This window comes from Metarhizium acridum, assembly GCF_019434415.1.
Source record: "Metarhizium acridum strain ARSEF 324 chromosome Unknown scaffold_141, whole genome shotgun sequence".
NCBI classification, from domain to species: Eukaryota; Fungi; Ascomycota; class Sordariomycetes; order Hypocreales; family Clavicipitaceae; genus Metarhizium; species Metarhizium acridum.
This window is the reverse complement of record NW_027094020.1, coordinates 2127695-2152747: the sequence shown is the minus strand read 5'-3', so window position 1 is coordinate 2152747 and position 25053 is coordinate 2127695. Positions and strand designations below refer to the sequence as shown.

Below are 25053 nucleotides of genomic sequence, written 5' to 3'. Positions count from 1 at the left end.
TTTTTCTTTTCTATTTTATTTTATTTTTTTTTTTTTCCACCCGCAGGTGACGAGTGACTGACTATATTGCTTCAGCCCCCAGTGTGAGAATATGTCACTTACAGCGCTCCGACTTCATTCAACGACAACTCGGCACTTCGGATTCCCGTTCTGTGAACAGTATCACATATTTAGCTAATAATTAATTCATACAAATTGGCACTGTGAATGTTTAATATTCATACCCAGGTCCTGATTCGACGCCACCCGGTGGCATATTGATTCAAGAGAGGAATACCCATGTAACGCTCAATTCTACTATATCCACCCAAAGTTGCTGCTGGCACACCCAATTCTTTCTATTGTACATTTTGTTTTTGCACACTATAGTGTTGAGATTGCAGGCCGCTTCCCTGATAACAGAAATTTTCGCCGTGATGAAAATTTGCAAATGGACTTTTTACCACCTTCACGAACCTTATATGGCGTGGAATTGTCCACTCTTCGTAATGACTGGCGATTGCGTCGTTTCCTGCCATCGCCTTGCCTCTCCAGCCAGTTCCCTCATCAACGGCTCAATCGTCCCCAGCCCGCTTGCGTCGTCACTCCTGCTCACACTATCACTCCATGCATCGTCGTTATTCGCATGCCTATTCAACTTCTCCAGGAGTCCGGCTTGGGACAAGCTGGGCCGCCGTGTTAGTCGCGTCTTTTCCATTTCCCGGTCCGTCCTATCTGCTGTGCCTGAAGTTTCGCCATCGGATGCCCAGTCGGGCCAGTCCCTAATGTCCTCAAATGGCCAGTTGTTGGAAGACGCCATAGTTTTATTCATGTTGTCTAAAACAGGCACTAGGGCCTGGAGCCAGACGTCGCCGTTACGTTCCAACCTACGGAGCCGGCGCTCCACGTCTCGCAACCGATGCTCGCGGTACGCTTCGTATAAGCGCATGACCTCCTTGTCTGCTTGAGAAACCGAGCCGTTCTCGTATGCCACTCCACCCGAAGCTAACTGTTGTGTCCTTGCTCTGGCCATAGCCATCGCATCGCGCGCCCTGCGCTCCTGTTCCCTGATGGCCTTCCATTCTCGTCGACGGGTCAAGGACGTGCGATCTGACACGCCATGTTGTTGTGATGGCGAGCCACACGTGGAGGCTGGCGGGGTCAGAATACTTTGTGTGTTGACGGTAGTTGAGGGCAGAGGCATTTCGAAGTCCGCCTTTGAAGACTTCTTTGCAGGCGCGGTCTTGGGACGGACGGGCTCGCCCTTTTCGCCTGCAAAAGACGGCTCGACATCCATCACCACCATGAGATCACTCAATGTTAAGGTTGAATGACCCGGCATAGCGTTTGACGTCTCGTCCGAAACCGCTGCTGCTGGTCGTGACGATGGTTGGGCAGTTGATGGTCGCTGTGTCGCCTTGGAAGCATCTTTTACCAGCAGATCTTTTACTTTTGCATTCCACTTGGCCGCCTCAATGTCGCGCCGCTTTCTCTCTCTAACAATATCCTTTCTGTTCCAGCTTGACCCTGAGCTTGCGTGTCGATAGTCCTCTGAATGTGACAGAACAGGAGCGTCTGTCTTCGAAGCAGTATTCCGATTTTGGCTATCGTCCCGGCTTAGTGCTGCACTCAAGTCTCTGATGTACGACGGTCCGCATTCTGATCTGTGAGCATCGATGCTGTTCACAGGGTGGTTGTTGTTGCTCGTTGAAAGTGCTCGCTGCAACGGAGCCTGGGTCAACGAGTTGGACAAGTGTTTCGACCGCGCACCATTGCTCGCTCCCGCAACCTGGTCCTGCGGTGATATCAAGCCGTCAATAGACGGTGGGTGTCTCACAGACCTATTGGAAACCATACTAGAAGCTCGTGCAGGGTACGCAGACCGCCGAAACACCGCCGGATTTTGTTCGCCTACCGAGCCGTCATCTCTCGATGGACTTCGCAAGATATGCCATGGTGCCGAGCTGTCATGAAGTAGTGGCGTGTCAAACTTTGTTGGCAAAATGCCAATATAATCATGGACTTGGCCCGTTAAGCTGTTCGTTGGCTTGTGTGGCGGTAACAGAGGAGGGCGGTGTCCCTGGGAGTTCAAATATGGCGATCGAGATTTAGTAGCAACCGAACCAGCATCTGACTCATATACCTCCGTCACGGGCCGCAAAACGGTAACAACGCCCTTTTCATTCCTGAACGTTCTGATCGGTCCTTTGCTTGGTGTTCCAATTTGTGTGTCGTGGGTGAAGACAGGATACTGGGACCGTATCTCAAACCCATACGGAATTGCCTCAATTGGAATCGAAATGGCAATGTGCCTATGCCCTCCAGTGGTGATGCCTGCCACTGCCGAGTCTGGCAGTTGGATGTTTTGTGGTTGCTTGGGCATGGATTTGCTCCTTCTTCCTATTTTCTTGATTTTGGACCATCTTCCGCGGCCATGTCCCTCATCTCCGTATGGTATCGACATGAAGTTATCAGGCGGCGGCGGATGATTCTTCAGAAAATCTACTAGAGCTGCCACGTCATCTCTGGCTCGACGAGCACGAAGTCTCTCTCCCAGCAGCATTGTGTCGTGTAAGTCGCCAGCGTAGAGGTTGCTGCTGATGCTGTGAAGCTGGAACTCCGAGCAAGGTCGCTCCAACTTCTCCTCAGCACGATGACGGGCTTCCACGCCAGTATGGCTTCGGCGATGAGAGGAGAGGCGGCTAGAACCCAGATGCGACAGCGAAGAGTCGGCATCATCTCTTGATGACAGCGTGAATCTCCTGCTGAGTGAAGCTGGACGAGTCATGGCCGCTACCTAATATAAGAGGAAAAGCTATTCGTCAACAACGCTAGTTCCCGATATTGAAAGCCTGCCCTTGCATGTATGTAAGAAGGAGTCGGTCGGTTTCGAGACGCAAAACGAAACGAAAGGCAGTGGCTGGAGTATGAACGAATAACACTTGCGTCAGACCTTTTACTGGACACTGCTTAAGACAGGCATATGTCTGTGTTGCTGCAAGGCGTGGACCAAGGTCGTGTCTCACCGGAAGCCTTCTCGACATAGAAACAAGCTGAAGGGCTGGGTATGGATCGGCGAGAAGTCCCGAGATCTCAATTCTAAGGAATTTACCGAATAGAGACTAAACGGAAGGAAAATATTACAGACCAGCACCAAGATTGGCCGTCAAATTTTGAGACGGACGAGTCGTATTACAAGAGACGGGTTCCAAACCGGCTACAAGGCAAAGACAAGGAAAGACAAGGAGAGGAAGGAAGGGGCCCAGAGCACGGGCAAAAAGAAAAAAAAATCGATATTATACAGAAGGGGAGAAAGAAGGGTCCAGTTCAATACGTTGGATGGAAAGTAAGATCTGAAATAAAACAGCCTCGTTAAGAGAAACTTGAAAGGAGAAACCAGGCAAGAGACCGGCAAATCCAATGGGCCCCGAGCTGACGAAGGAGAGCTTAAGCTTTTGGAATCCTTGTTAAGGCATTGGGGAACCGGTTGTTGCAACTCTTTTTGCTCTTCACGATTTACAGCTCTAGAGGCCAACAGCGTAGGTGGTATCCGGCAGGGTGGTAGAGGCGACTGGGGTCCCTTGAATCGTTTATAAACAAGCGACTGGACGGCCAACTTCCTTGATTAATGAAACAGTTCTTGGCCTTTGTCTCTTGTGCTTTAGGCGTTCACATCCGGGCAACGCTCGACATTAGTATTTCTTCCCGGGCCGGGGGGCTGGTCAGTGGGCTCATGAACTGACGGACGCGGTGCTATTGTTGGTCCAGAGTTTTGCGTCCTTTCTGTTTGAGATGACAGTACGGAGGAACGCTCACAGCTTAATACTGGGATCTTGGGTTGACAAGACAATATTGCCTTCTTCGCTATGCTCAGAAAAGAACGTATCTTTGCATCATGGTCGAGCTCTGACCCTGTGTGACGAGAAGAATTCTTGCATCTCTGGCTCCAATAGCGGATGGAGGTTCTCCCCATTGCCTTGGGATTCCTGCTCAGAAAAAGAAACACCCGGTCCTAGCGTGATGACGAGCCTGCAGCCCTTCTTAGCGGATGGCAGGGATTGGATGACAGGGTCAAGATTGCACGATGGATGACCGTCGGGTGAGGTTGAACAGTGCCGCGGCCCACTCGACGATGCAAGAGGCGTCGCTCGGCCACCGGAGAGACGTGCAATGTGGGTGGACAGATGGCAATGGGTAGCGAGAGACTGGAGGCGGCGACCCAGTGCCCCAGTGAGCTGGCTTGCTCTCATATGTGTGCAACTAATTAAGCTGTTGCTTGTTTGTTGGCATCCCGGACGGGGTCCTTGTCTTGCAGCAGCAAGCGCAAACAGGGATAGTAGTCGACTGCAACCTCGAAATCATCCTCAGATAGCGTACAGCAGCTGGCTCTAGGCACAGAGAAACCGGCAAAAAAACATTGATCAAGGACACGCTGCATATTTTCTGAGAGGACGGGGCAACCGAGGAGGAGAATAAGACGAGCTGCCAAGGCTCTGCATGTATAACAGTGTTCTGCGTGCGGAGGTGACGTCTGGACATGGAGGTGGGCATTCGCCCCTTTGCCGGCGCGCGCTTGTCATCACGCCAGCCATGAAAGGAGAGTTGCTGCTAACCCGGACAGGATACGGGGTAACATCTCTTCGTCAACTGATGGTGGACTGACCGAAAGCCGCGGAAACCTGTTGAAGCGAGCAAGCAGAATGCATGGGTAGAAAGGCAAAAGATGTACTCCGTATGGCACCGTCACACCAGACATGGACCTTGAAGCCTGGCGCCACTTCGACGATCGGCACTGGATGTCGCTCCGTCGGCAGCCACGAACCACTCACCACTTGCCCATCACCTGAACTTGGGCGTATAAAGACAACACTTGAGTACAACATGTTTTCCTTATACCTTGCAAGTCATTAATTCAATACCTCATACCAAGGTAATAAACAAGTAGTACAAGGGGCTAATGACAAATCTTTTTACAAGAGAGTTGTCCTAGTCTCCCACCGTGCCCACAAAGCTACCCAGGCAATACCGAGTGCCATCCATCCGTTGTCTGTCATGACAGGGTTCTTGGCCACGGCAGATACTCACATTACGTAGCATTACGAACTGCCAGTGCCAGTCAACAGTGTTACATATTACATATGCACAACAGACGAGCAACGCAGCTGCGCAACGCATCTGAGATCAACCATCAGCAAGGGTTTCTTGCAGCCACAAACCGTGGGGCCAAGCAAGTCACCCGGCGCAAAAAGGATACCTTCGGTCAGGGATTTTGGCATCGGTGCCTTTCCATCGTCATGGTGACTGCCGTTGTACGACTTCCCCTGGTGAACAATTTCGTAGTGTTTTAAATTTCGGCAGAGAAGCTGAAGGGTTGGTGTTCAAATTCTCAATTGCCCCATGTCTCTACTATGAGGGCAGCAAGCAGGACCCAATCTGAGACATGGACACAGCTGTCGTTGGCTGAGACTTTTCATGGTTCTTCCTTGCGGCATTGTCCAGACAATAATTAGTACGTACCTTGCGTACATAATAGGCTCTGGGTAGATACGGAGTACATGGTAGCACCTTGGAAAAAGGAATGAAGGATACTGCGTCTATCTAGCACAAATGCACACCATTGTGTTCAAGTATCGCAACGAAGCAACCACTTCCCGGTGTCAATCGTTCGTGAAATAGCCGCATCATCAGCCATTATCGAACTTTGGCTGGTCGTTCGCATCCATCCCCGTCAAAACCTTCTATTCTTGATACCCGAGAAGCCCTACCAAACCCATCTCTACGTGCCCTCCCTATTCAAATCTAACACTTGATGAATGCACCACACGTGCATATCACATGGCATCAAGAGGGGAAAAAACGCCTATACAATGCTCCCCACCCGTCTATATTATGCGCCTTCGCAATGCTAATATGTCATCCCACGTCCGTTGGAATAAAGCAAAATATACTCGATTTCCTACGACATCACCTCTTTTTGGGCATGAATAAACTTGGTTTGGCCTTCTTCCGGGGCGCCGTTGGTATGGGCTTATTCATCGGCTATTTTGCAATCGTGAGCTACATTTCCAAGACAACAGTGACATCCGCCTCAAAACGCACCTTTGCACCAGTCATGGAGTTACTGGGTTGATCCGATGTCGACATCAACCCATTCGGTGCCTGATTCATCGGAATTGCTTTCGAATTCATCGCTGAAGGAGGAGGGGGTCGTTCCGGGGGTACCATCCCGAGGACTGACATTGCCGACGGATCCTTGGGCGGCGGTGGCGGCTTCGTCTGTTTGACGGGCTTCTGTCCGAATTTGCCCATCAGGCCGCCCCGCTGCGTACTCGCAATCTGCTGTGGTATTAGAAATCTGTGCTTGGTTGCTGGTTGTTTGGACTGCCACTGATATGCCACATACTCTCTTTGCTGCTTGCTGTCCCGGGTCTGACCCGTCCAGCGGTCGCTTCTTTGGCTCAGAACCTTGGTTATCTGAAGTGTGTATTACAGGCAGACCCGGTCCGCGTGGAACAACATTCGGTATACTGCCATCAGGGGTCTTTCGGGTTTGATTTCCATTGCTCAAGGCCTGGGGGGGAGTGGATGGTTCTGATTCGATATTGTTCACACCATCTGTGATAGTATTTGCTGCTGGGGAGTCGAGCATCTCAATATCTTCGGGGGACTCCTTTTGAGGTGCTTGGTAGGTTGACGGACTGGCTCTTTGCAAAGGCTTTCTAAACATTCCTAGTATATCGCCCTTTGTGTACCTGTCTCTGGCTTTGGCATCCTCAATTAATTTCTTCCAGAACTCACCCTGAACCAGTGCTCTAGAGTCTCCTAGAATCCACAGTGATGATTTGGCACGAGTCAAACCAACATTCATACGGCGAATATCCGTCATAAAACCAATACCTCCCGTTGAGCTGGCTCGTACGCAGGAGAATATGATAATTTCGCATTCTCGACCTTGAAAAGCGTCGGTGGTGTTGAATTCGATAATATCAGTGATATTCTCGCCGTATCGACTTGTAAAGCGATTCCTCAGCTCGAACAATTGAGCTTTATAGGGGGTGATGATGCCAATCTTGCCTGTAAGATCACATTGCTTGTACTCTTTGCTGAAACGGTCATATATCTCCATGGCAACTTGCAGTTCCCTGGTGTTGACCAGTGATTGACCCTTTCTGCCTTTTTCTTGAACACCCTCCACATCAAAGAACCGATAAGGGCCAAGGAGAGCACTCTGGTGCCAGGGCTGCTGTCGAAGCTGCAGCATGTCTTGCCCGTCTTGCAGCTGTCCTTCGTAGAATTCTTTGCTGGGAAACATGCTGATCTCTGGATGCATTCGGTATTGCATATCGAGTAGATGGACAGACCTGGGATGGTTCTGTTGCATTCGAACGAACAAACTCTGGTCGTAGCCAAATCGTGCAGCAGACTGAGACAAGACAGTTGGGGGAAGCTGCTTGGGGTCACCTACAAGTATACATTTACAGCATCCATACTTGAGTGGAATCAGGGCGCTAAGTTCAACACATTGAGCAGCTTCATCGATAATAACGGTTTCAAACTCGACATCCAAGTTGCGGAACATCTCATGTCCACTACCGCTGAGTGTTGCACAAAGCACATGAGCGGAGTTGAGGATTTCCTGCTGAACTTGTCTGCGACGCATCTCCATCTCTCGAGCAAGGGAATTGCCGCTATCCTTGTTTGCATCGATTTGTTTACCAATGTTCATTTGCTGCCGCTTTAGCTCGTCAAATTTTCGGGAGAGAGTGTTTTGTGTGATACGATTATCCTGTGCACGAGCCTCATCAAGGAGCTGCCTAATTTCCGCAAGCTCTTCCTTGATTTTTGCCGCGTCTCCATGAAGCTTGTCTCTTTCGGCCTTGGCTTTATCTTTGGTATTGTCACCCTCCATTCGAATTCGGACAAGTTCGTCGAGCGTGACATCCTTGACGGCAGCATTAATAGCATCGCTCCTGCCGAGACGAAGCACATTGATAGGTTTCGTCTTTCCACTACTAGTCTTGATGCCGCTCTTTAAACGAAGTACTAGTTCATCAACAGCTGCGTTACTGGGAGCGCAGACAAGAAGTTTCTTCGGGCGGCCTTGAGCAGCAGGTATGGCACCGGCCGAGGGGCGCAGTGGAGCACCCACAGGTACGCCGTTCGAGACTTGGGCAAGCTGTTCTGAGAGTAATGACCCAACCATTGCGGTAATAGTCTTGGTCTTGCCAGTTCCAGGCGGTCCTTGAATAAGTGTGAAGCCATCGTTGTCTTGAGCCCCCAGTACCGCCACAGCCTGGCCATGGTTAAGAGTCCAATTTTGCATGGCGTTCGAAATCTTTTCCTCCCCGTATCGAAGAATCGGTGACGGTTCAGCTTTCAAGATTTCATCCATGAGATCGTAATACTGTAGACTTTCCAGCGCAGCATATTCTCTTTCGATGGTAGTCATATTAGTTATCTTGACGCCATACACAGTGACTCCAGGCATCAATAAGGTCGATAGTTGGTTGTTACGTGATGCGACACGGTATGTAATTTCGATGATATCCTTTTTGTACGTTATTCGGTGAACTCTAGCCAGACAGTGTCTTGAGTTAGGGTTTTGGAGAGGGCTCTCGGCTTCGGAGACCAAGAGAATATCTCCTTCTGAGACCCCCCTTTCGCGATTTTGAATAACAGGTAAGGTGAAGGCTACTTCCAGAAAGCTGTCAACACTTGCCCTGCTTGCAAGTTTCATGCCGAAGGGCTGAGCCGTTATCTCATCCTTTGCAGTCACGAAAGAACGCCAGGCCTCGGAAGAGAGCAAAGGAAAAAACGTTGCTTGATACGACCGCGGATCAAGATACTTCGTAGCAACCTCGGAGGCAGCCGGACCATTAGGAGGGTCGTTGCCTTGGTGGAAAATGTCCCATGCTAGAATGGTGTTGTGAAGTCTATCCATAGGAGGGATCAAGCGAGCTCTCATTTCTTTCACTGAACGCTGCTGTCGAATCTTCTTGACCGGCCTGCGGAGTCGGTCACGCAGAGCCTGCTGCCGACGCTTCTCATGCTCGTCGAGACCTTTCTGACCGCCAGTGCTCAACGTTGCAAGCTGCTCGTCCGAGTCAGAATCTGCACTATCATCGTCTGATTCCTCATCAGAGCTGTTAACCATGATTTCACTTCTTGCATTATCTTTGCCTGTTGATTCAAGACTCTGAACTCCTGATCCTTCTCCTGTGACAAGTTCTCCCCGAATCTTCTTGGCTCTGGCAATAGCCTCAGCATCCCTCTTGGCTTTCTCGGCCTTTTCTCTCTGCCTGCTCTCCTTGAGTGCCGAAATGGCCTTCATATCAGGACCCTTGGACTTGGCCCTTGCTTGCTGTGCCGCAAGCTGCTTTAGAACTGGACTATCAGCAGATCTGCTAAATTCCAGAACGTCATCTCTATTGGACCTCCCAGCTTTATCGGAAGAAGTGCCAGGAGGCGCTGACTTGGACCAAGCATCCAGCTTGCTCTGCTTCTTAGACTTTTCCTTGCCTAAAGCAGTTGTCCGATCTACCACACTGGTAGTAGGCCCAAGTTGGATTATTTGAACTTCTTCATCATGACCGAGGGCTTGAAGCAATTCAGCTCGTTGTTGGTCTGTTAAATTCGTTGAGCGAAGATACTTCCCGGCAGTCCCAGTAGGAATGCAGGCGTCCGTGATGAGCTTTCGTGAGGCGGCATTGATTTCCAGTTTATTTTCCCGAAGTCTAGTCAAGATCTTGCAGAGAACTCGAACGGTAACGTCAACTAACCATCTATCCTTCAAGCGAATCATGTTTTCCATTCCCCGAAAGTTCTCTTTCGCCGGGCCCAGAATGATTGGCATCACGTCCTGTTCATTTTTGCCCAGAGCAGTAGCAGAAGTGAGAAGGCCGTCTTCTGCAATAAGAGCTTCAGCTAGTTCCATAATTTCTCGACAGAACTCGGTCATAATCGCGTTTGAAATGCAAAATGACCAAGATTCTATGTTAAGACAGGACTTTGAAACGAATCTCCACTGCTCATTCCACCAGCGTAACACTATAGCGACGGATTTTGAGTTGAGGGTCTTTGTTCTAAGGACACCCGAAGTCGGGTCGGACAATCCTCTGAGAACATCCCTGCTCATATTGAGCAGCGGACGGATAGGCCCCCAAGGAAATGGTGGTTTAAGAATTCTCTCCAGTGTCCAGACGATAGAAGATAGAGTTTGTTCCGGATGTAGTTGAGACATGTGTTCTATGGCGCCACTCCGCGATAATTCACCGGTCCAGCTTTTGAGAATCTCTGCTGAACCTTCAGACAGGTTAGAATCGTCGTGGACGGATAACCCTACAATAACCTGAAAGGGCAATCGATCTGCAAAAAGGAGATTCAAATCGGTTGCGTCCACTTCAGAAACTCGACCCAAGATTCTTGCTAGCACATCGGCAATGCTACCAAGTGATGTGTTGAAGCGCTGGCTAGACTCATCCAGTTTGTTGATGCTCTTGCGTGGCCGTATCTGTTCGACAGAGATGAGAGGAGCAAGGGACACTAAGACATCTTTTGCCAGCGTCACTTGATCTCCCGAGGAGTCGAATATCTCCACAATGGCTTCCCAAAATGCCTTTGACTCACGGAGAATTGTTGACTGGAGCTGCTTTTTGTTGTGAATAGCCTGGAACTCCTCCAAAAACATCTTCATATCCAATTTCATAGCGGCATGTAGGACTGACATGGCCGCATCGGAGACTCTGAAAGTCGTCCAGCCCTCTCGGGAATCTCGTGGTGGCCGCAGACTTTCCAATATGAGGTCCTTGTTCTTTACCACGAGATTAAAAGCGCCACCAGCGTATAGATGAGTCGTACCGGATGCGGTCTGCGTATTGGGATCTAGGAAGGACTTCAGGGTGAAATTTATAGCGTCAAAGCCAGCACGAATACATGCGGCCTGCCCCGGTTCACCAATGAATGAATCTTTTGCCAAAGTCGCAAACAGTGTGTGCATGAGAACCTCACAAGCGTCATATCTACGGTCTCGACCCAACGACGTAAGCCAAGGTTGAATCCAGGATGTAGGAAAAGGGACAACATCCGAATCCATACTGAATCCACTCCAGCAGTCGTCAAGAGATTGGCGAAGCAAAATCTTGTAAACAGGACTAGCAAAAAGCAGGTCGGCAATTACGTTTGGCCGAGCGTCACCGATTACATCCCAAAAGGCTTTTGGATAATCTTTTAAGAAGATTGTCAGTACTCGAATCGTCACAACCAGCATACCTTCTGAGGTGCAGGTCTGAATGTGACGGAATAGTAAGTCGTAAATGCTTGAGCCTTGGCGCAGTTCCAGACTGCGGAGGCGGCTGTGAATGAGGTTCTCTGGCAGCTTGGTCAAAATTATTTCAAACCCTTCCCAGAAACGCTCGATAGCCAGTCGTTCTTCATCCGAGGACTGAGGAGTAACCTGAATTCTGGCAATGTCATCTATCGCACTGGTCAATCCGTTGCTCACGGCCCAGTCAAACTGGGCCTCCGTCATCGACTGAGAGTCGATGAATTTCCAGTTTTCTTGTGCCCATTTTCGACGGTCATCATTCTTCTGATCAAACAAGAAGTATGTCATGCCAGGGAGTGGATCGCTTCGCCCGAGCTTGAGATAACTCTTGCCCTGCAACCGCATGAAGACGTACTGAAAAATGGCACGCTGGTCAGGTGTTGACATGAACGGCATGCAGCAAAGAGCCTCGTAGACAGCAATAAGAACTTCTGGCAACTTCTCTCCTAATTGCGTCTTTTTGAAAACATCGCCTCTTTCCTCGATTTTGCCGATGTATTCTTTCGCCCACTGAAGATTGCAACTAATTCTGGCGATGTCGATTCGGTTCAGCATCTGTTCTATGTGCTCGATGACTTGTTCATTCCATTTTCTGTGCTTGGTCAGTAGGCTCGCTACAAAAACTAAGGACTGGCAACGTACTCGGAAAATCTTTGCAGATAGACCTGGCGTTGCATGTGCCAGTTGAGGACGCATTCGGAGCAACTCCTTAGCACATTCTCGAGTCTATCTTTGAACTCCTCTGCCCATTTCCCTGCCTCGCTTTTATCAAATCCAAATATCAGGCTGTTCCAGTACGTGATTTCGAGGCGGTGATGGCCATCTTCGATCCGCTGTTTTTTGTCTTCGACAGTGATTTGGGATTCGGGGTCATCAAAGGTTTTGTAATTTTCGCGATCGTCGGAGTCGATTTTCGGGCAGAGTAGATGGCAATCATGGGGGAGCTTCTGTAGTTCCTCGTACCACTTTGCCAGTTCCTCGTTAAGATCCGACATGTTGGCGTTAGAGTCTCGTGCCCATCCCCAAACATCTGCCTAGCAAGTGGAGGACCGCCAGGTCACTATCCAGGCTCGTAGGCAGATGTAGGAGCCTTAAATAAAGGTGTTTCGCAGTATTCAAGTAGTCTACAGAGGTGATGGATTGAGGATACGGCAGGACAGGTTGACGAGGTTGAAGTTGTGGAAGGTAGAGAGGTCCAGGTATTGAAGAAATCGAAATTGGTTCAGACGGAAAGCCAGATAGCTTCCAGGCCCTGCAGCCCTCTTCAACATGTAGCAATTCAGCCGCTATAAATGCAGCCCAATCACGGCTGTCAGGGATCGAGAGATGAGCCACGTCGGCGATGCCTGGAAGTTGAGAGGTGCGGGCTCGGAGAAGCAGGGAGTTAAATGAGACCAGGAATGGCTGTTCGAACCCTTTTTTCCCCCCCACCGGAACAACTCTACGCGTGAAGTGCATGCGAGATGGCGCGTTTTGAAACCGGAAGGAGCACTGACTGCTGGTAATCGTGCCCGCCCCACCTTAAATGGTCTGGCTGGCAAAGCTCTCACCACCAACTTTAGTTGGTGAGGCCTCGCGAACCAGTACTAAATGTGGGGCGAGGCACGATTAGGTATATCCGCTGGAGGTGGAGGCTGCTGCGGTGCATCTGGTCTGGTGCAATGTGGCCCGTGCACACCGGCCTGTTCCTGTCACTGTTCTGTCGAGGTTCTTATTCCACTTGGAAAATCGCCAGTGCTCAAGACCAATCAGGGCATGAAACTACCAGACATTAGGATCTTTGAATGCTTACTTAGTCAGTGGCTCTTCCCTTAATGTCGAGCATCGTAGCATATTCATACTCAGGTAGGTAGGATGACTTTTGATGCGAGGCCTGAAGAAGATTCCAGACGCATTGCATCACCTTGGATGATAGCGCCGAGGTGATCGATATTCTTCATTGATCCCTTTATTGACCTAATATCAGAAAGCCATGCAGAATTCACAGAACCAAGCTAATACTCTATTATTCTCGACAGACTGGATTCCGAGAGACATCCAGGCTTATAAGCGGGATCGCTCTTATGCCGCTTACTTGTAGCCTCCTGACTAATGTCCAACATGCATTTCAACGAGTTTGTAACTACCTAGGTAGGTATAGAGGCGTTATGTCTTTAAATAAAACTACTATTACCTTGGAGGTTTGACAGTGACACCTAAATGGCGGTTTACGCAACGCTATCCTGCTCAGCTTGGCTCTCCTTACTCCATTGGTCCTAGCCGAGGCGGCATCGTAACTCCCATCCCAGAAGTGAGGGCATTGTGAGCTGAGAGTGAGAGTTCCTTCAATAAGAGCTTCACTGTCGGCTCATTATGCAAACGGCCAACGGCTCTCGTCACATGCGACGAGCCGGATGAACAGTTGATTTTACATATACTCAAATCTTCTCGCCCCAAGTATTACAAGACTAGATGCATATCCTCTTCATGACATGAGAAACTCTCGTCTAAACATTGACACTCGGCTCCCTCTTTACAGTTCCTGTGTCTGATTCTCATTTGGTTGTACTCGCTGGGCTTATTTTTAAATATGGCAATTCAATTGACAGATTGATTCCCCGAAAAACATCCTGGAACCGCGCGACTTCAACCCATACCAAAGCTACCTGCTCCTTTAGTCTGGAGGTTTCTCGAGCTAAGCTTCCTATAGTTCAAGGGAATATCCATGGTGGCGATGGCACCTCCTTCGGTGATATGTTTTGAAGAAGGATCTCAACGGTTGCGCAGCACCAGCGTTGCTTCATCACGCACACTTGATCTCGAGAACGATGAACCAGACGAAGGAAACTATGCCAACATAATAGATTGGATCAATGATATCGGTAATGCTGCAGAAACGCAGATGCCTGTGCGTACAGCACAGCAGAACCTCATGACTCTCGCGCAGCCGAGCATTCGGGCTGGAGATGTGATCGAAGTCAAGAATACTATGATCGGTGATTACCGAGTAGACTTCATACAAGTAAAGCACATTTCCCGAGCAACCTTATCTGGCCGAAAATTTCGAGGTGTCCCGTTTACCAGGACAAAAAATATGCGAGGTCGGCTTCCCAAGAAGGTGAATGAAGTGTGCATGATGCTGCACTTTCAGCAAGCAAACGGACGCACCCCAGACGACTTTGCATTGTTGATTGATATCAAAGAAGATCATGTTGTGAGAAAGCGAAACCTTATAATTACAAACGCAACATTTCCAGAGCATTCTGTGTTGCATGGTCCGCAATCCCGTCTGTCCATCAGAAGCAGAACCCAAGCCCTCAAGCGCCACATTGAACAGTCAGGTAACCTCTGCTGTCGATGGAAATGGATGGTATACCTTGTCGATAATCGTAAGGACCAGAAAGTTGAGGAAGAGGTTCTGGAACGGATATCGACTGAAGAAGTTTTGGATCGCCAATATCTTGTTGACCAAGAGGCTTTATGCAATAGATGGAGAGGAGGCCGTACCAGAGGCGGTTCCTGGACTCCAGACCAAGGCTCCTCTGGTCAGGCCGTTGATCTCACTCATGATTCGAGCATTCCAGAGGGGAGCTCCCGAGCAAGTAACCAGAAATATACCTTTTTTGACGCCTTTTCCGGAGCTGGCGGGGTATCGAGGGGTGCTCAGAATGCGGGATTCAAGGTTACTCATGCCATCGATAAATCGCCAGATGTGTGGCGGACATACTCTCTTAACTTTCCCGAGACAAAACTTTACAAATGGCCTGTTGACAGGTTCATTGGACAAACAGATGATTCTTCCATTCGAGTAGATGTGCTTCACATGTCTCCGCCCTGCCAATACTTTTCTCCAGCACATACAAAACCTTGTGCCCATGACGATGACAACATATTAGCGCAGCGTAGCTGCCCTGCGCTGGTGAAGAAGCTGCGTCCGAGGGTGATCACCATAGAGCAGACCTTTGGGCTAACATTTGATCGACATCGACAATACTTTTACTCACTTATTAGAGGTCTCACGGAGCTTGGGTACTCTGTTCGATGGAAGATCGTGGCACTATGCACCTGGGGGTTGGCTCAAACACGCAAACGACTTATAATAATTGCTGCAGGGCCGGGAGAGCAGCTACCAAGCTTTCCTCCGGCGACCCATTCGGAGAAAAGCAAAGATGGTTTGCGTCCATATACCACAATTCGACAAGTTCTAAGCAGAATTCGAGAGGGTGACGACTTGCACAACCTTGGTACCGTCGCCCAATTTACCCCTAGGAGACGCGCCTCAGGTTTTGACACTTTGCTGGGAACAATTGCAGCTAGATGGGGAAGTTTGTACTATCCTGATGGAACGCGAAATTTCACTCTGCGAGAATATGCCTGCCTGCAAGGGTTTCCAAAGATCCATAAGTTTCGGGGGACAACAGTCGGCATAAAATCCCAGATAGGGAATGCCTTTCCGCCCAGCTGTGTCAAGTTTTTATACAAGCATCTGGAAAAGAGGCTGTTGCAACAGGACCGTGTTCAATCGCATCAGCCCGAGGCGGAAAAAGTGGTAATAATTGACGCAGAAGTGCTTGATACTGAGAGCTTCGATTCAGACTCGCCAGGAGCAATGAACCTTACCATCGACTTGACCGATGAAGACGTACCTGGCCTCCATACAAGCATTATCACGTCCAGTTCTTTCATGGACCTCACGTGAGATTGCCAAAAGGAGCCTAAACGACTGCGCCGCGGTATTCAAAAGAAAAGAATTCCGGAGCTAGTGATTCAAGATTCTGTGGTTTATATCATGAATACCTAGGTAGGTATATTGGGTGCTAGTTCTGCCCATGATGGAGAAAAAATGTGACAAGCCTTGAAGGGGCATTCGGAGCGAGAGCTGTTGCTGCCTGCCTACCTAGATACCTAATGCCTAGGTAGGTATTATAATGATATAGAGATAACTTGGAACAATAAGCGAATGTTAATCCCAGAACACTAGGTGGACGAGGACAATACAATGAATATTTCGTTTCTAAGTGCAGTTTTCTCCCCTGACTAGCAAGGAGCTTGGTCTATGTTAGCTTGCAGCTAACGATATTATAAAGCTCACTTTTAAATTGGATCCAATCCGATTAAAATCAAGGACAAGAAAAGAACACAAATCTTGTCTATAGCGGCTGGGTTCGAGAGTCTCACTACGTACTTTGTATTTACTGTGCTGGGATGAGCTGGTGCTTAGTTCCCGTCATTGCCCTGAGCCGGAGATTAAAAAAACAAGCATAGATTGAAACCTGGCCTTGGGAAAACTTGAAATTCTTAATGAGTTTAGGGCCTTTATCAGATAAGATCATGCCATTTGGTGCTAAGATACTTGAGGAAACAGAGAGTGGGCAGTTGCTGTCGGCTGGCAGCCAGTTGGCGAACTCTGTTAGCTGCCTCGGATTCTTGCCTTCCCCCATTCCGATGCGCCATTGACTTTTTTCTCGCCTTTCTATTGCCTTGCGGTCTTATTGCACACCAGGAGCATCCAAATTTCTTGGGACTTCTCTCCAAAAAGCCCACTCGACAACGCTTTTAGAATGTCGCGGACGGGACCTGATATTGAACAGTCACTGTCACTTCAGACAATACCAGACACCGTGAGCTTTTTACAAACCCCTAGGGAAAACGTAAATCCTGGCTAACATCTACTAACGAAGGCACTTGTACCTCTACACACATTTCCGATTCAGGAAGAATTTGCCTGGCGTCATGAGCAAGGTACGGAGATTGAAATGTACAACGAGGAATATTTGCACCGAGTCTTGAATGAAAGGCGTCAGGAATTCAGATGCTGGGTGATTACGCCTTTGAGCAACTTGATTACAGCCTTCACGAAACCTTGGCTATTTCTAGTTCAGCCACCCGAAAACCTGGCATCGAGCGGTTTCCCAACCACCACCGACCGTTTCAAGATAGACATGGTTTCAAATGTCATAAGAGGTGGTAATGAATATTCTCTCGTGCACATACCAGCTACCCGCATCCCAAATCCGCTTGAAACCTTTGAATCAGTACGAGATACGAGGATCAAAACATTTGCAGCATACAAAGTCGATGTGCCACGATCTTGGACAAATTCGGAAGGAGATCACGTTGAGTTGGATTTGATGTCGGATTTTCAGATATCTTGTAGAGCAAGTGATTTGGACAAAATCTTTCTGGAGGAAAACGAACATCAGCTCCTGACCATCGAGTGGGATGTGAACTCTGCCACTTTTGAGGCGGAGCTCGACGCTCTTCGTTTTTTCACTGAAGAAAAACGTCTTCAGAACAGAGGCCCCACGTTGAAGTCTCAAAGAGCATTTCGTATGATTCAGAACTTTCATTCAAGTTGGAAAGACTTTTATGATCTCCACAAAGACTTCCCACAGTTAAGAAACCCAGAGCTGCCTAGGCATGCAGTCCCAGATGCAATTCTCCGGCGATTTAAAGCCTTTAGCAATGATCATTTGAGCGCTTTCAACGGCCTGAAGCAGATACCAAATGGACTCTACTTTGTCAACGGCTGTCCGGGGTCTGGAAAGACAGAATGGAATATGGTTCTGGCAGGTCTGATACAATGTTCGAGGAGGAAGCACAAAAAAAAGCGAAACCCTATTCTGTTTCTGGTGGACATCAATAAAGCTGTAGACGATGCTGCTAGCAGATACTACTCGCTTTGTCGGGAGACTGGAGTAAATCTCCGTATCGTGCGTATGCATGGATGGCCACTGGAAATGCGACAGAGTGCTAAACTTCATGGATCACGGTCAACTACAAATGAAGACAGTTCGGCGGTCCCAGACTTTGCTAACCGATTTCTTGTGACCGCTGGCCTCTCCAAACAGACCAGCGTGTCAAGAGATCCCAGCATTGTGCCAACTTTGGACGAGGCGTCATGGGAGTACTTTGAAAAGAACAAGAGGGACGCGTTTCTCGGCCTCCAAAAGTTATTGGACAAAATGGATAGTGGCGAAGCCTTGAGTACCGATGATTGGAAGCATTTGAGAAGCCATGTCTCTAGGCTTTATCGTGTTGTTTTGGCGCAGACAGACTTTATCGCCACAACTCCGGTCGCTGCGTGCGGAAGGTTCTCAAAGTTTTTTAAACCGGACATCATTTTCATGGATGAAGCTTCTCATGCCAGGGAGCTCACCACACTCATCCCTCTGGCATACTTTACGCCCAAGGCTTGGATATTTACGGGGGATGTGAAACAAACGCAGCCGTTCGTGAAGGATGCAAAGGACAGAGAGAAGCACAGCGGACTGAGATTTAACCCATTTGCTGCACAACTGAAGCTGAGTACCATGGCTAGGGCAGACCGCGTCAATGCTGTCAATAGCAAGCTACTCGTTAATAAGCGGGCATTTGGAAACCTCCATAGGCTGCCATCTGCTATGTTCTATGAAAGCCAGATGAGATCTGGCTATGACGATGCATCTCGATACCCTGAAGGCGTGGCCTACCTAGCTATTTACCTCCAAAGTCTAAATGGTAATCGACACATTGACGAGAACCGCATTATCGTGAATATGGAAAACAGCAATGAAGAAAAGTGTCGCGACAGCTATTGGAACCCCCTTCACCACCAATGGGTTCTGGCCCAAGCCACACGTCTACTACAGGATGACGGATTCCGCGGCCTCAGAGACAGAGAAATGGGCGGTACCATTATGATTGCAACTCCGTACAGCACCGCGGTAAAGCATTATCACGCCGCGGTGAAAAGCTGGCCAGAATCTTGGCAAAGAAGAACTCAGGTCTTAACAGTAGATAAGGCACAGGGGAATGAGGCCGACGTGGTGTTTCTAGACATGGTAAGAACAACTACTGCCGGGTTCATGGATGACCCCAAGCGGTTAAATGTTGCTATCACGAGAGCACGCCAAGCCGAAATCATCTTGATGCGCAGGACAATGGCTTATGTTCCTGGAAGAAGATTCAGTAGAAGCAATTATTTGTCGCAGCTATGGGACGATACACTTCTACATGGACGGATTGTAACGATATAATGGCGTGGCTCCATGTCTGGAAGACGTGCGGCACACTCCAGACTTGTTTGTCTTTAAATCCTGTCAACAGGAAGTTCAACCAGGAACTCATGTGTGCAAACATGTGCAAAGGTGACGACCCTTGGTTGATATTAGAGTGCCTTTGAATGAAGAGGGTTCAGTTTAAATAGATCAACTCCAGGTTTTGTACGGAGGTGTGCTTCTTTTTTTCACTCGGCATGTACATGGCAACAGCCAGAACAGAACAGGTATGAGGCTGTGCTGCATTCAGAACAGTGTATTACCGCCGATCTATGTTGGAGCAGGGGTTGTGCATTTATTCATATTTCAAGAGAGAGCCAAATGTTTACTAAAGTGCGATAATTGAAGTCAGTTTCCAGGATGATGGAGCGGTTTGCGACGCCTTGGGTAAACAGATTGATAACCACGTATCACTCCCGCTAGCGAACCGTCCAAACGCGGAGTGGTTTGGTCACTGGCCTCTCTAAGTTGGGAGGACGGACATGCGAAAGACTGATTGTCTGCAAGGGTCCACGACTTGGGGTTGAATCGCCAAGACCCATATCCTAGTAGAGCCCAATCGAGGCAGTGACGGGCAGGATCGCGTAACTGCATATATGGAAGCCGTCCAAGAATTGCAATATGATACACGGAGGTTTCTCGGTGTCAGAGGTGCATGTCGGGCGAAGCGATGGCAGACATAGAGGGCGGTCGACCAAGAAGGCGGAGGCAGCCAGCCAACGGAGTCCGGTGCCGCGTGAAGGGTTGCCAAGGTTGTCAAGGTTCAGATGTTGTGTAAAGTTTCAAGGGCCGCCAGCATGTTACGAGCCCCACAATGCCCATGCTGACAGCGGGTAACCGCAAGGTGACCCGTCAATCGCGTTGGGGCTGTATTATGTTAGATGTATCGATTTATGGGATATTATGATATTAATACTCTTATTACCACTTAATTTACTAGTAAATAAATGTACCTTTTTATTTAGCTTCTCATTGGATATGTATCCCTGCAGATCCCTTAACACACCGGAGGGGATGGGACTGGCGGCAGTGGTGAAAGGGTTTGGTCACCTTCAATTGTCACGGCTTTGTCGTCAACCACATTAATTGAGCGGGCCGGCTGACGTCGTCGTGTTAGCGACAAAGCATATTGACTTATTATATGTCCATGCCTAGAGCAGACAAAGGTGGCCGGCCTGGGCTGCAGTTCGTCGATTCAACGCATACACATGATAGCCCAGATGCCTGACTTGAGTATGACGATGGGCATTTGGAGGTCGGAGTGGGATAGAGATGCGCTAGCCAGCTTTTGGATTGATGAAACGACGGTAAGCTTGATTTGGGTGACTTGCGCCACGGCCTACAAGGCGTGTGTGTGTGTGTTGGAAAGATGAACGGGCAGGATGACGATGGTGACGATGATGCAGGGTAGACAATGTCCATGTCGCGAACAGCGGAGCGGCGCCGCATTGAATGCTGAGATGAGGAGGGTTTAGCGTGGTGGTCTGGCGGAAGCCGCATGTGGCTGCAGCGGTCGGTGGGCAGTGGGCAGCTGGCCATGGAGAGCCGCCCAGATTGACGCCACCAATGGCCTCGTGTGCATCAAACGTGGAAAGCTGGCGAAGCACTCCGTAGGGAGTACTCCGTAGGGACATCTGGTATCAATTGCACAAGTACCACCACTGCGGACACGGCACTGCGCAGAACAGTCAATCCGTTGACGACAGAGTCTCCCTCCGGGGCCTGCTATACCTGGTACACCACTGTACGTGTGCATCCTTGTACTGGACCTTCGCGTCGGCTTGTGCCGCAGGGGTCTTCAGCTTCCAACATGCGCACCCGTAATTACCGCCATTGACCATTACCGATTGCAGGTTTTATTTTCTATTCCCTTTTTCCCCCTTCCCCATCCTCATTTTCACTACGCTTTGCAAGTACATACCGTCATGTATGCTTGACAGTATCCAGACAGCGACCGCTCATCATCGTCGCCGTGTGCTACGCAGCTGTTGAGTCGGCCCCAAACGGGCCTTTGCGCGAGCCCCCATCGCGGGCGGCCTCCCAGGTGGACAGTTGCTCCATCCCATCGTTTGGTACCTTCAATGTTGGCACTTGATACTCGCCCCGGTTGGCTGTCCGTGGTGACGGGCAGCGATCTCGTTGCGGCTGCAGTTTCTCGTGCTGTCCACGAGATCCCACCATTTTCATCATTGTATTCGAGAGCCGCCGTGGCCATGGCGGCCGCTACCGAGCCTGCCCTGAGAGCTTATAAACGAGACATGAGCCATGGAGCCATTGCGGGAACCGTGGTTGGTGTCGTCGTCGCCGTCGCACTATTAACCTTTTGCCTCTATCCCGTTGTCATTCACCAAATCAAACGCCGAAGGCGAGCCCAACGCCCCAAGTTCGATGCCGAAGCAGGGCCTTTCCCCCAGCCTTCCAGCGGCCCGGTGCAGAATCCGTATTCACATCGTCGCCTGTCGTCTACAGACTCGTTCAAGCAGAATGGAGATGTTGCGCGAGGGGACTTTGGCGCCCTTCAGAACAAGGAGTTTAGCTGGTCGTCCCGTAATGGCCATGTGACGCAGCCGGATGGAAATTTTGGCCCGTCCAGACAGTTTTCTGCGCAAACAGATGATGGTTCCCGACAAGAACAGAGTCATTACACTGGCAACGACTTTTCAAACGACGAGCCATTTCCATATTATTTTGAAAACACCCCCGCGGCAACAGCACACGATGATAATCCAGGGGTTCTCAAGGGAACCAGTGCTGATTATTACAGCCCGTCAATCCCCTCATCGGCGTTTGGCATGGTCACTGCCCCAGAGCCTGCCGACGAACCACCTCGGACATTATCGCGTGGCAGCTCTTTGAAGCACCATCTAAAGCACATGTTTCGCCAGCAGAGCGGCCGCGAAAACTCTCTTGCGTCGGCGCTGTCCAGCGACGACAAAGCCACTGCGTCGCAGGTACCCTCAGGGACGGAGCTTGGGCAAATACTCACGACAGGCCGTGCAACCGACTCTCCAACCGAGCTTTCGCCCACCAAGACATCAATGCCACCACCTTTTGCTCCCGGAGTGACGGAACCACCAGAGAAGAAAGAATCGTCAGTGTCTCCTCCTCATCCGACGACTCAGACCCCACCCCAATCACCACCACCTCCGGCGCCGGAACGAGCGTTCCAGGCGTCGCCTTCACCGCCGACCTTTCCAGCTCCTGGTACTGTGAATCCTATGGATATTATGCCTGCGTCGACAGAGTCAGAAGTATGGCACAGAACCGAGCATCAATTGCATACCTCATACGGATCCTCTCCAGGGCTTTCGTCCACCAGTGACCCTGCTGAGCCAGAGCATTCCTCGACATTGGCATTTACACTTTTGCCCACGTCCGCCCTATCTCCTTCGGATGCTGCTCAAAACGCCCGGCCAGCTACTCCGACGAATCAGAACGCTGTTCAGGGGTTGCAGGCAATGGATGAAAAGGATGTGCCAATGGTTGACGTGCATAGCCACGATCACCTGAGCCCGTCCATGATCCCGGACAACGGCCGACATCAGAGTTGTACCTCGGACGGATCAACTCAATACCACGGGCCGCACTCGACCGGGCCATCCACCGAAAATACCCCTTCGACACAGTTCGACAGCCCTTCTCCAGGTTCAATGAATAGCTCTGAAATCCGCAACAGTGCTTCCCCGCAACCCGGACTAGCATCTCCAAGAACAGGGCTATTTCGATGCGACGAGCCTGGCTGCAGTCAAGTGTTTGACCAGCCACACAAGCTCAAGTAAGTGGGGGGAGGGGGAGTCAAAAATGACCATGCTACCAATGTCTTACGTTGAATTTGTAGAAACTAACCGCGAAGTAGACATCACCAGCGCTATCACATCAAAGAACACAAATGTCCTTACAAAAATTGTGGCAAGGGCTTTGGAACTAAGACGCACTTACAACGGCACATAAACGACCGCCATGAGAAGAAGAAGAAATTCCACTGTGCGTTTCCAGAGTGTGACTATTCCAAGGCCGGGGGCAAAGCATTCCCTCGCAAGGATAACTGGAAGCGGCATATGACCAAAATTCATAACATGGATCAGCAACATCTCCCAGAACCTATAGAAGTTGATTTGGCAATGGGCGGTGCATGATGTTGCAACTAGCACAAAAAAATACCGAGAAAGTGTCAGACTGTTGACACTAACTACCGTCAACCGGGACTCAACGCAACGGTTCTGCGACCATGACCAGAGTTTGGACGTGGATTAGGGCGCGTCGGCAACCCACGCCATTTTAAAACATATACCCCCGAGGCAGGCATTTCGCATATAGATGGTTGCAGCGAACATGTACTCCTGCTTCATCGTGACTTTTTTTTCCCTTTGCGTTATTTTCGGCTACATTCACATGGAGCTGCCAACTCTTGTCTATCTTTTCAAACGGGGAATTAGCATCAACAGAGAGACTATGGAATAGGGTTTGGGGCATCTAGGTATTAAGGACTTTGCTAGAGCAGCAATGAGGCGTTTGGATACAGTATTTTCTGGTTGATCATGACCGGCATGGAGAAGCGCTTTGCTAATTACAGACTTTACGGCTATGGGGCGTTGCGGTATATGTATGGTGTTGTGCGAGGAGCACCCTGTACGTAGTAACAAAAGGAAGGTTGGCGAACTGTTTCCGAGCTCAATAGAGAGAGCGAGAGGCGAGAGCTTCAGCTCAAATCTTTGATTATCTTTCGGACCAATTTCCTTTGGTCTTCTACTCCTAGTCTTCTCTCGTCTGTCTCCTGAATTGCTCTTCCGACAGCCAGGACAGTCTTTGTATTTTCGCTGTCCACCCAGAATCGCCCGTTGCGGCCCGTGGCCGTATCAAATTGCAAACCCAGCGCACCCAGCTCTTCCAACACAACAATCTTGCCTTCCTGCACGCTCTTGGGCATCATCAGCCGCCTAGCCATCCCTAATGATATGTCAAACATCATACCACCGGTTAAGGGCCCCAATCCATCCGACTTCCCCGTCGACGACGAAACACACTCCAGTTCTGCATCCATATGCTTATTCGCCAGAGTGACGCGCGCGTAGACCAGCGCCCCGGGTGCCAAGACGGGACGTGTCTTCTTGGTCGCCGACTCGAACGACAATTGCGGCAATAGCACGGGCGCAGTGTGATCTGATAGATGGACATAGTAGACATCCGCGGCGCTCTTATGAATCGTTCCTATGACGAGCTCTCCCACTCGAGGGACGTACTGTAAACAAATATCCCACCCCTCCGTTAGCCACATTTCCGCTCGGCTAGTCGATGAATGGTAATTGGTTTACCCGTCCATGTGAGGTTTCAACTCTAATCGCATTCTTTGGTCTGTCCGTCACAAGCTGGCCAGCCAGCGTGGGCACAACATCATTCGGAGGAACGTGCCGCAGGCCGGGGCCTAATCGGAGCGGCTTCTTGGGATGTGAGGGCACAAGGTCTGGTGGGATGTGATCGCCCGGAAGGACGAACACCGGCTCTGAAGACATGATGCCTGGTGAATAGCGGCGGAAGTTCCGTGCCAGCCAGTTCTTCCAGCCTTGTGTGGCGTGTTATCGTCGAGAAACTGTTTGCCCTTTGCAGGACGACAATTTCGATGGAGGGGGTTCCAAAGCGGTTTAGCGGCCCACGGTGGGGGGGAAGAAGGTGTGAGCATGTTCGTTAGTTGGGCAGGTGCTTGACAACTGGGAAATTTTTGGAATAGAATTGGTA

The 25053-nt window shown here is 49.8% G+C and overlaps 6 protein-coding genes across 8 annotated transcripts; 3 read left to right on the top strand and 3 right to left on the bottom strand.

Moving 5' to 3' along the window:
• Positions 1–457: 457 nt before the first annotated feature.
• J3458_009308 (uncharacterized protein) lies at positions 458–2767 on the bottom strand (the record flags this gene model as incomplete). The annotated part of the gene is made up of 1 exon (XM_007809069.2): positions 458–2767. One exon carries the CDS (start codon positions 2765–2767, stop codon positions 458–460), a length of 2310 nt encoding a protein of 769 aa, XP_007807260.2.
• Positions 2768–4803: 2036 nt separating this feature from the next.
• Positions 4804–12669, bottom strand: SEN1 (DEAD-box type RNA helicase). Of its 2 annotated transcripts, XM_066119698.1 has the most exons (4): positions 11945–12669; positions 6383–11894; positions 6079–6315; positions 4804–6018 (listed from the first exon to the last, which is right to left on the bottom strand). In XM_066119698.1, exons 1-4 carry the CDS (start codon positions 12295–12297, stop codon positions 5944–5946), a joined length of 6177 nt encoding a protein of 2058 aa, XP_065975494.1. In that variant the 5' UTR covers positions 12298–12669; the 3' UTR covers positions 4804–5943. The 2 variants fall into 2 exon arrangements, with proteins under 2 accessions (XP_065975494.1, XP_065975495.1); XM_066119699.1 differs by having other exon boundaries at positions 6079–11894.
• A 1337-nt stretch (positions 12670–14006) lies between these two features.
• On the top strand, positions 14007–15980 carry J3458_009306 (uncharacterized protein; the record flags this gene model as incomplete). Its single annotated transcript, XM_007809071.2, has 1 exon — positions 14007–15980. One exon carries the CDS (start codon positions 14007–14009, stop codon positions 15978–15980), a length of 1974 nt encoding a protein of 657 aa, XP_007807262.2.
• A 1432-nt stretch (positions 15981–17412) lies between these two features.
• Positions 17413–19299, top strand: J3458_009305 (uncharacterized protein; the record flags this gene model as incomplete). The annotated part of the gene is made up of 1 exon (XM_007809072.2): positions 17413–19299. The coding sequence occupies one exon, from the start codon at positions 17413–17415 to the stop codon at positions 19297–19299; it is 1887 nt and encodes a 628-aa protein (XP_007807263.2).
• A 1874-nt stretch (positions 19300–21173) lies between these two features.
• J3458_009304 (uncharacterized protein) lies at positions 21174–25012 on the top strand. 2 transcript variants are annotated; one of them, XM_007809073.2, is made up of 2 exons: positions 21174–23095; positions 23177–25012. In XM_007809073.2, exons 1-2 carry the CDS (start codon positions 21402–21404, stop codon positions 23454–23456), a joined length of 1974 nt encoding a protein of 657 aa, XP_007807264.2. In that variant the 5' UTR covers positions 21174–21401; the 3' UTR covers positions 23457–25012. The 2 variants fall into 2 exon arrangements, with proteins under 2 accessions (XP_007807264.2, XP_065975493.1); XM_066119697.1 differs by having other exon boundaries at positions 21174–25012.
• RRP40 (exosome non-catalytic core subunit rrp40) lies at positions 24020–24830 on the bottom strand (the record flags this gene model as incomplete). The annotated part of the gene is made up of 2 exons (XM_007809074.2): positions 24020–24559; positions 24633–24830. The coding sequence occupies 2 exons, from the start codon at positions 24828–24830 to the stop codon at positions 24020–24022; spliced, it is 738 nt and encodes a 245-aa protein (XP_007807265.1).
• Positions 25013–25053: the final 41 nt, after the last annotated feature.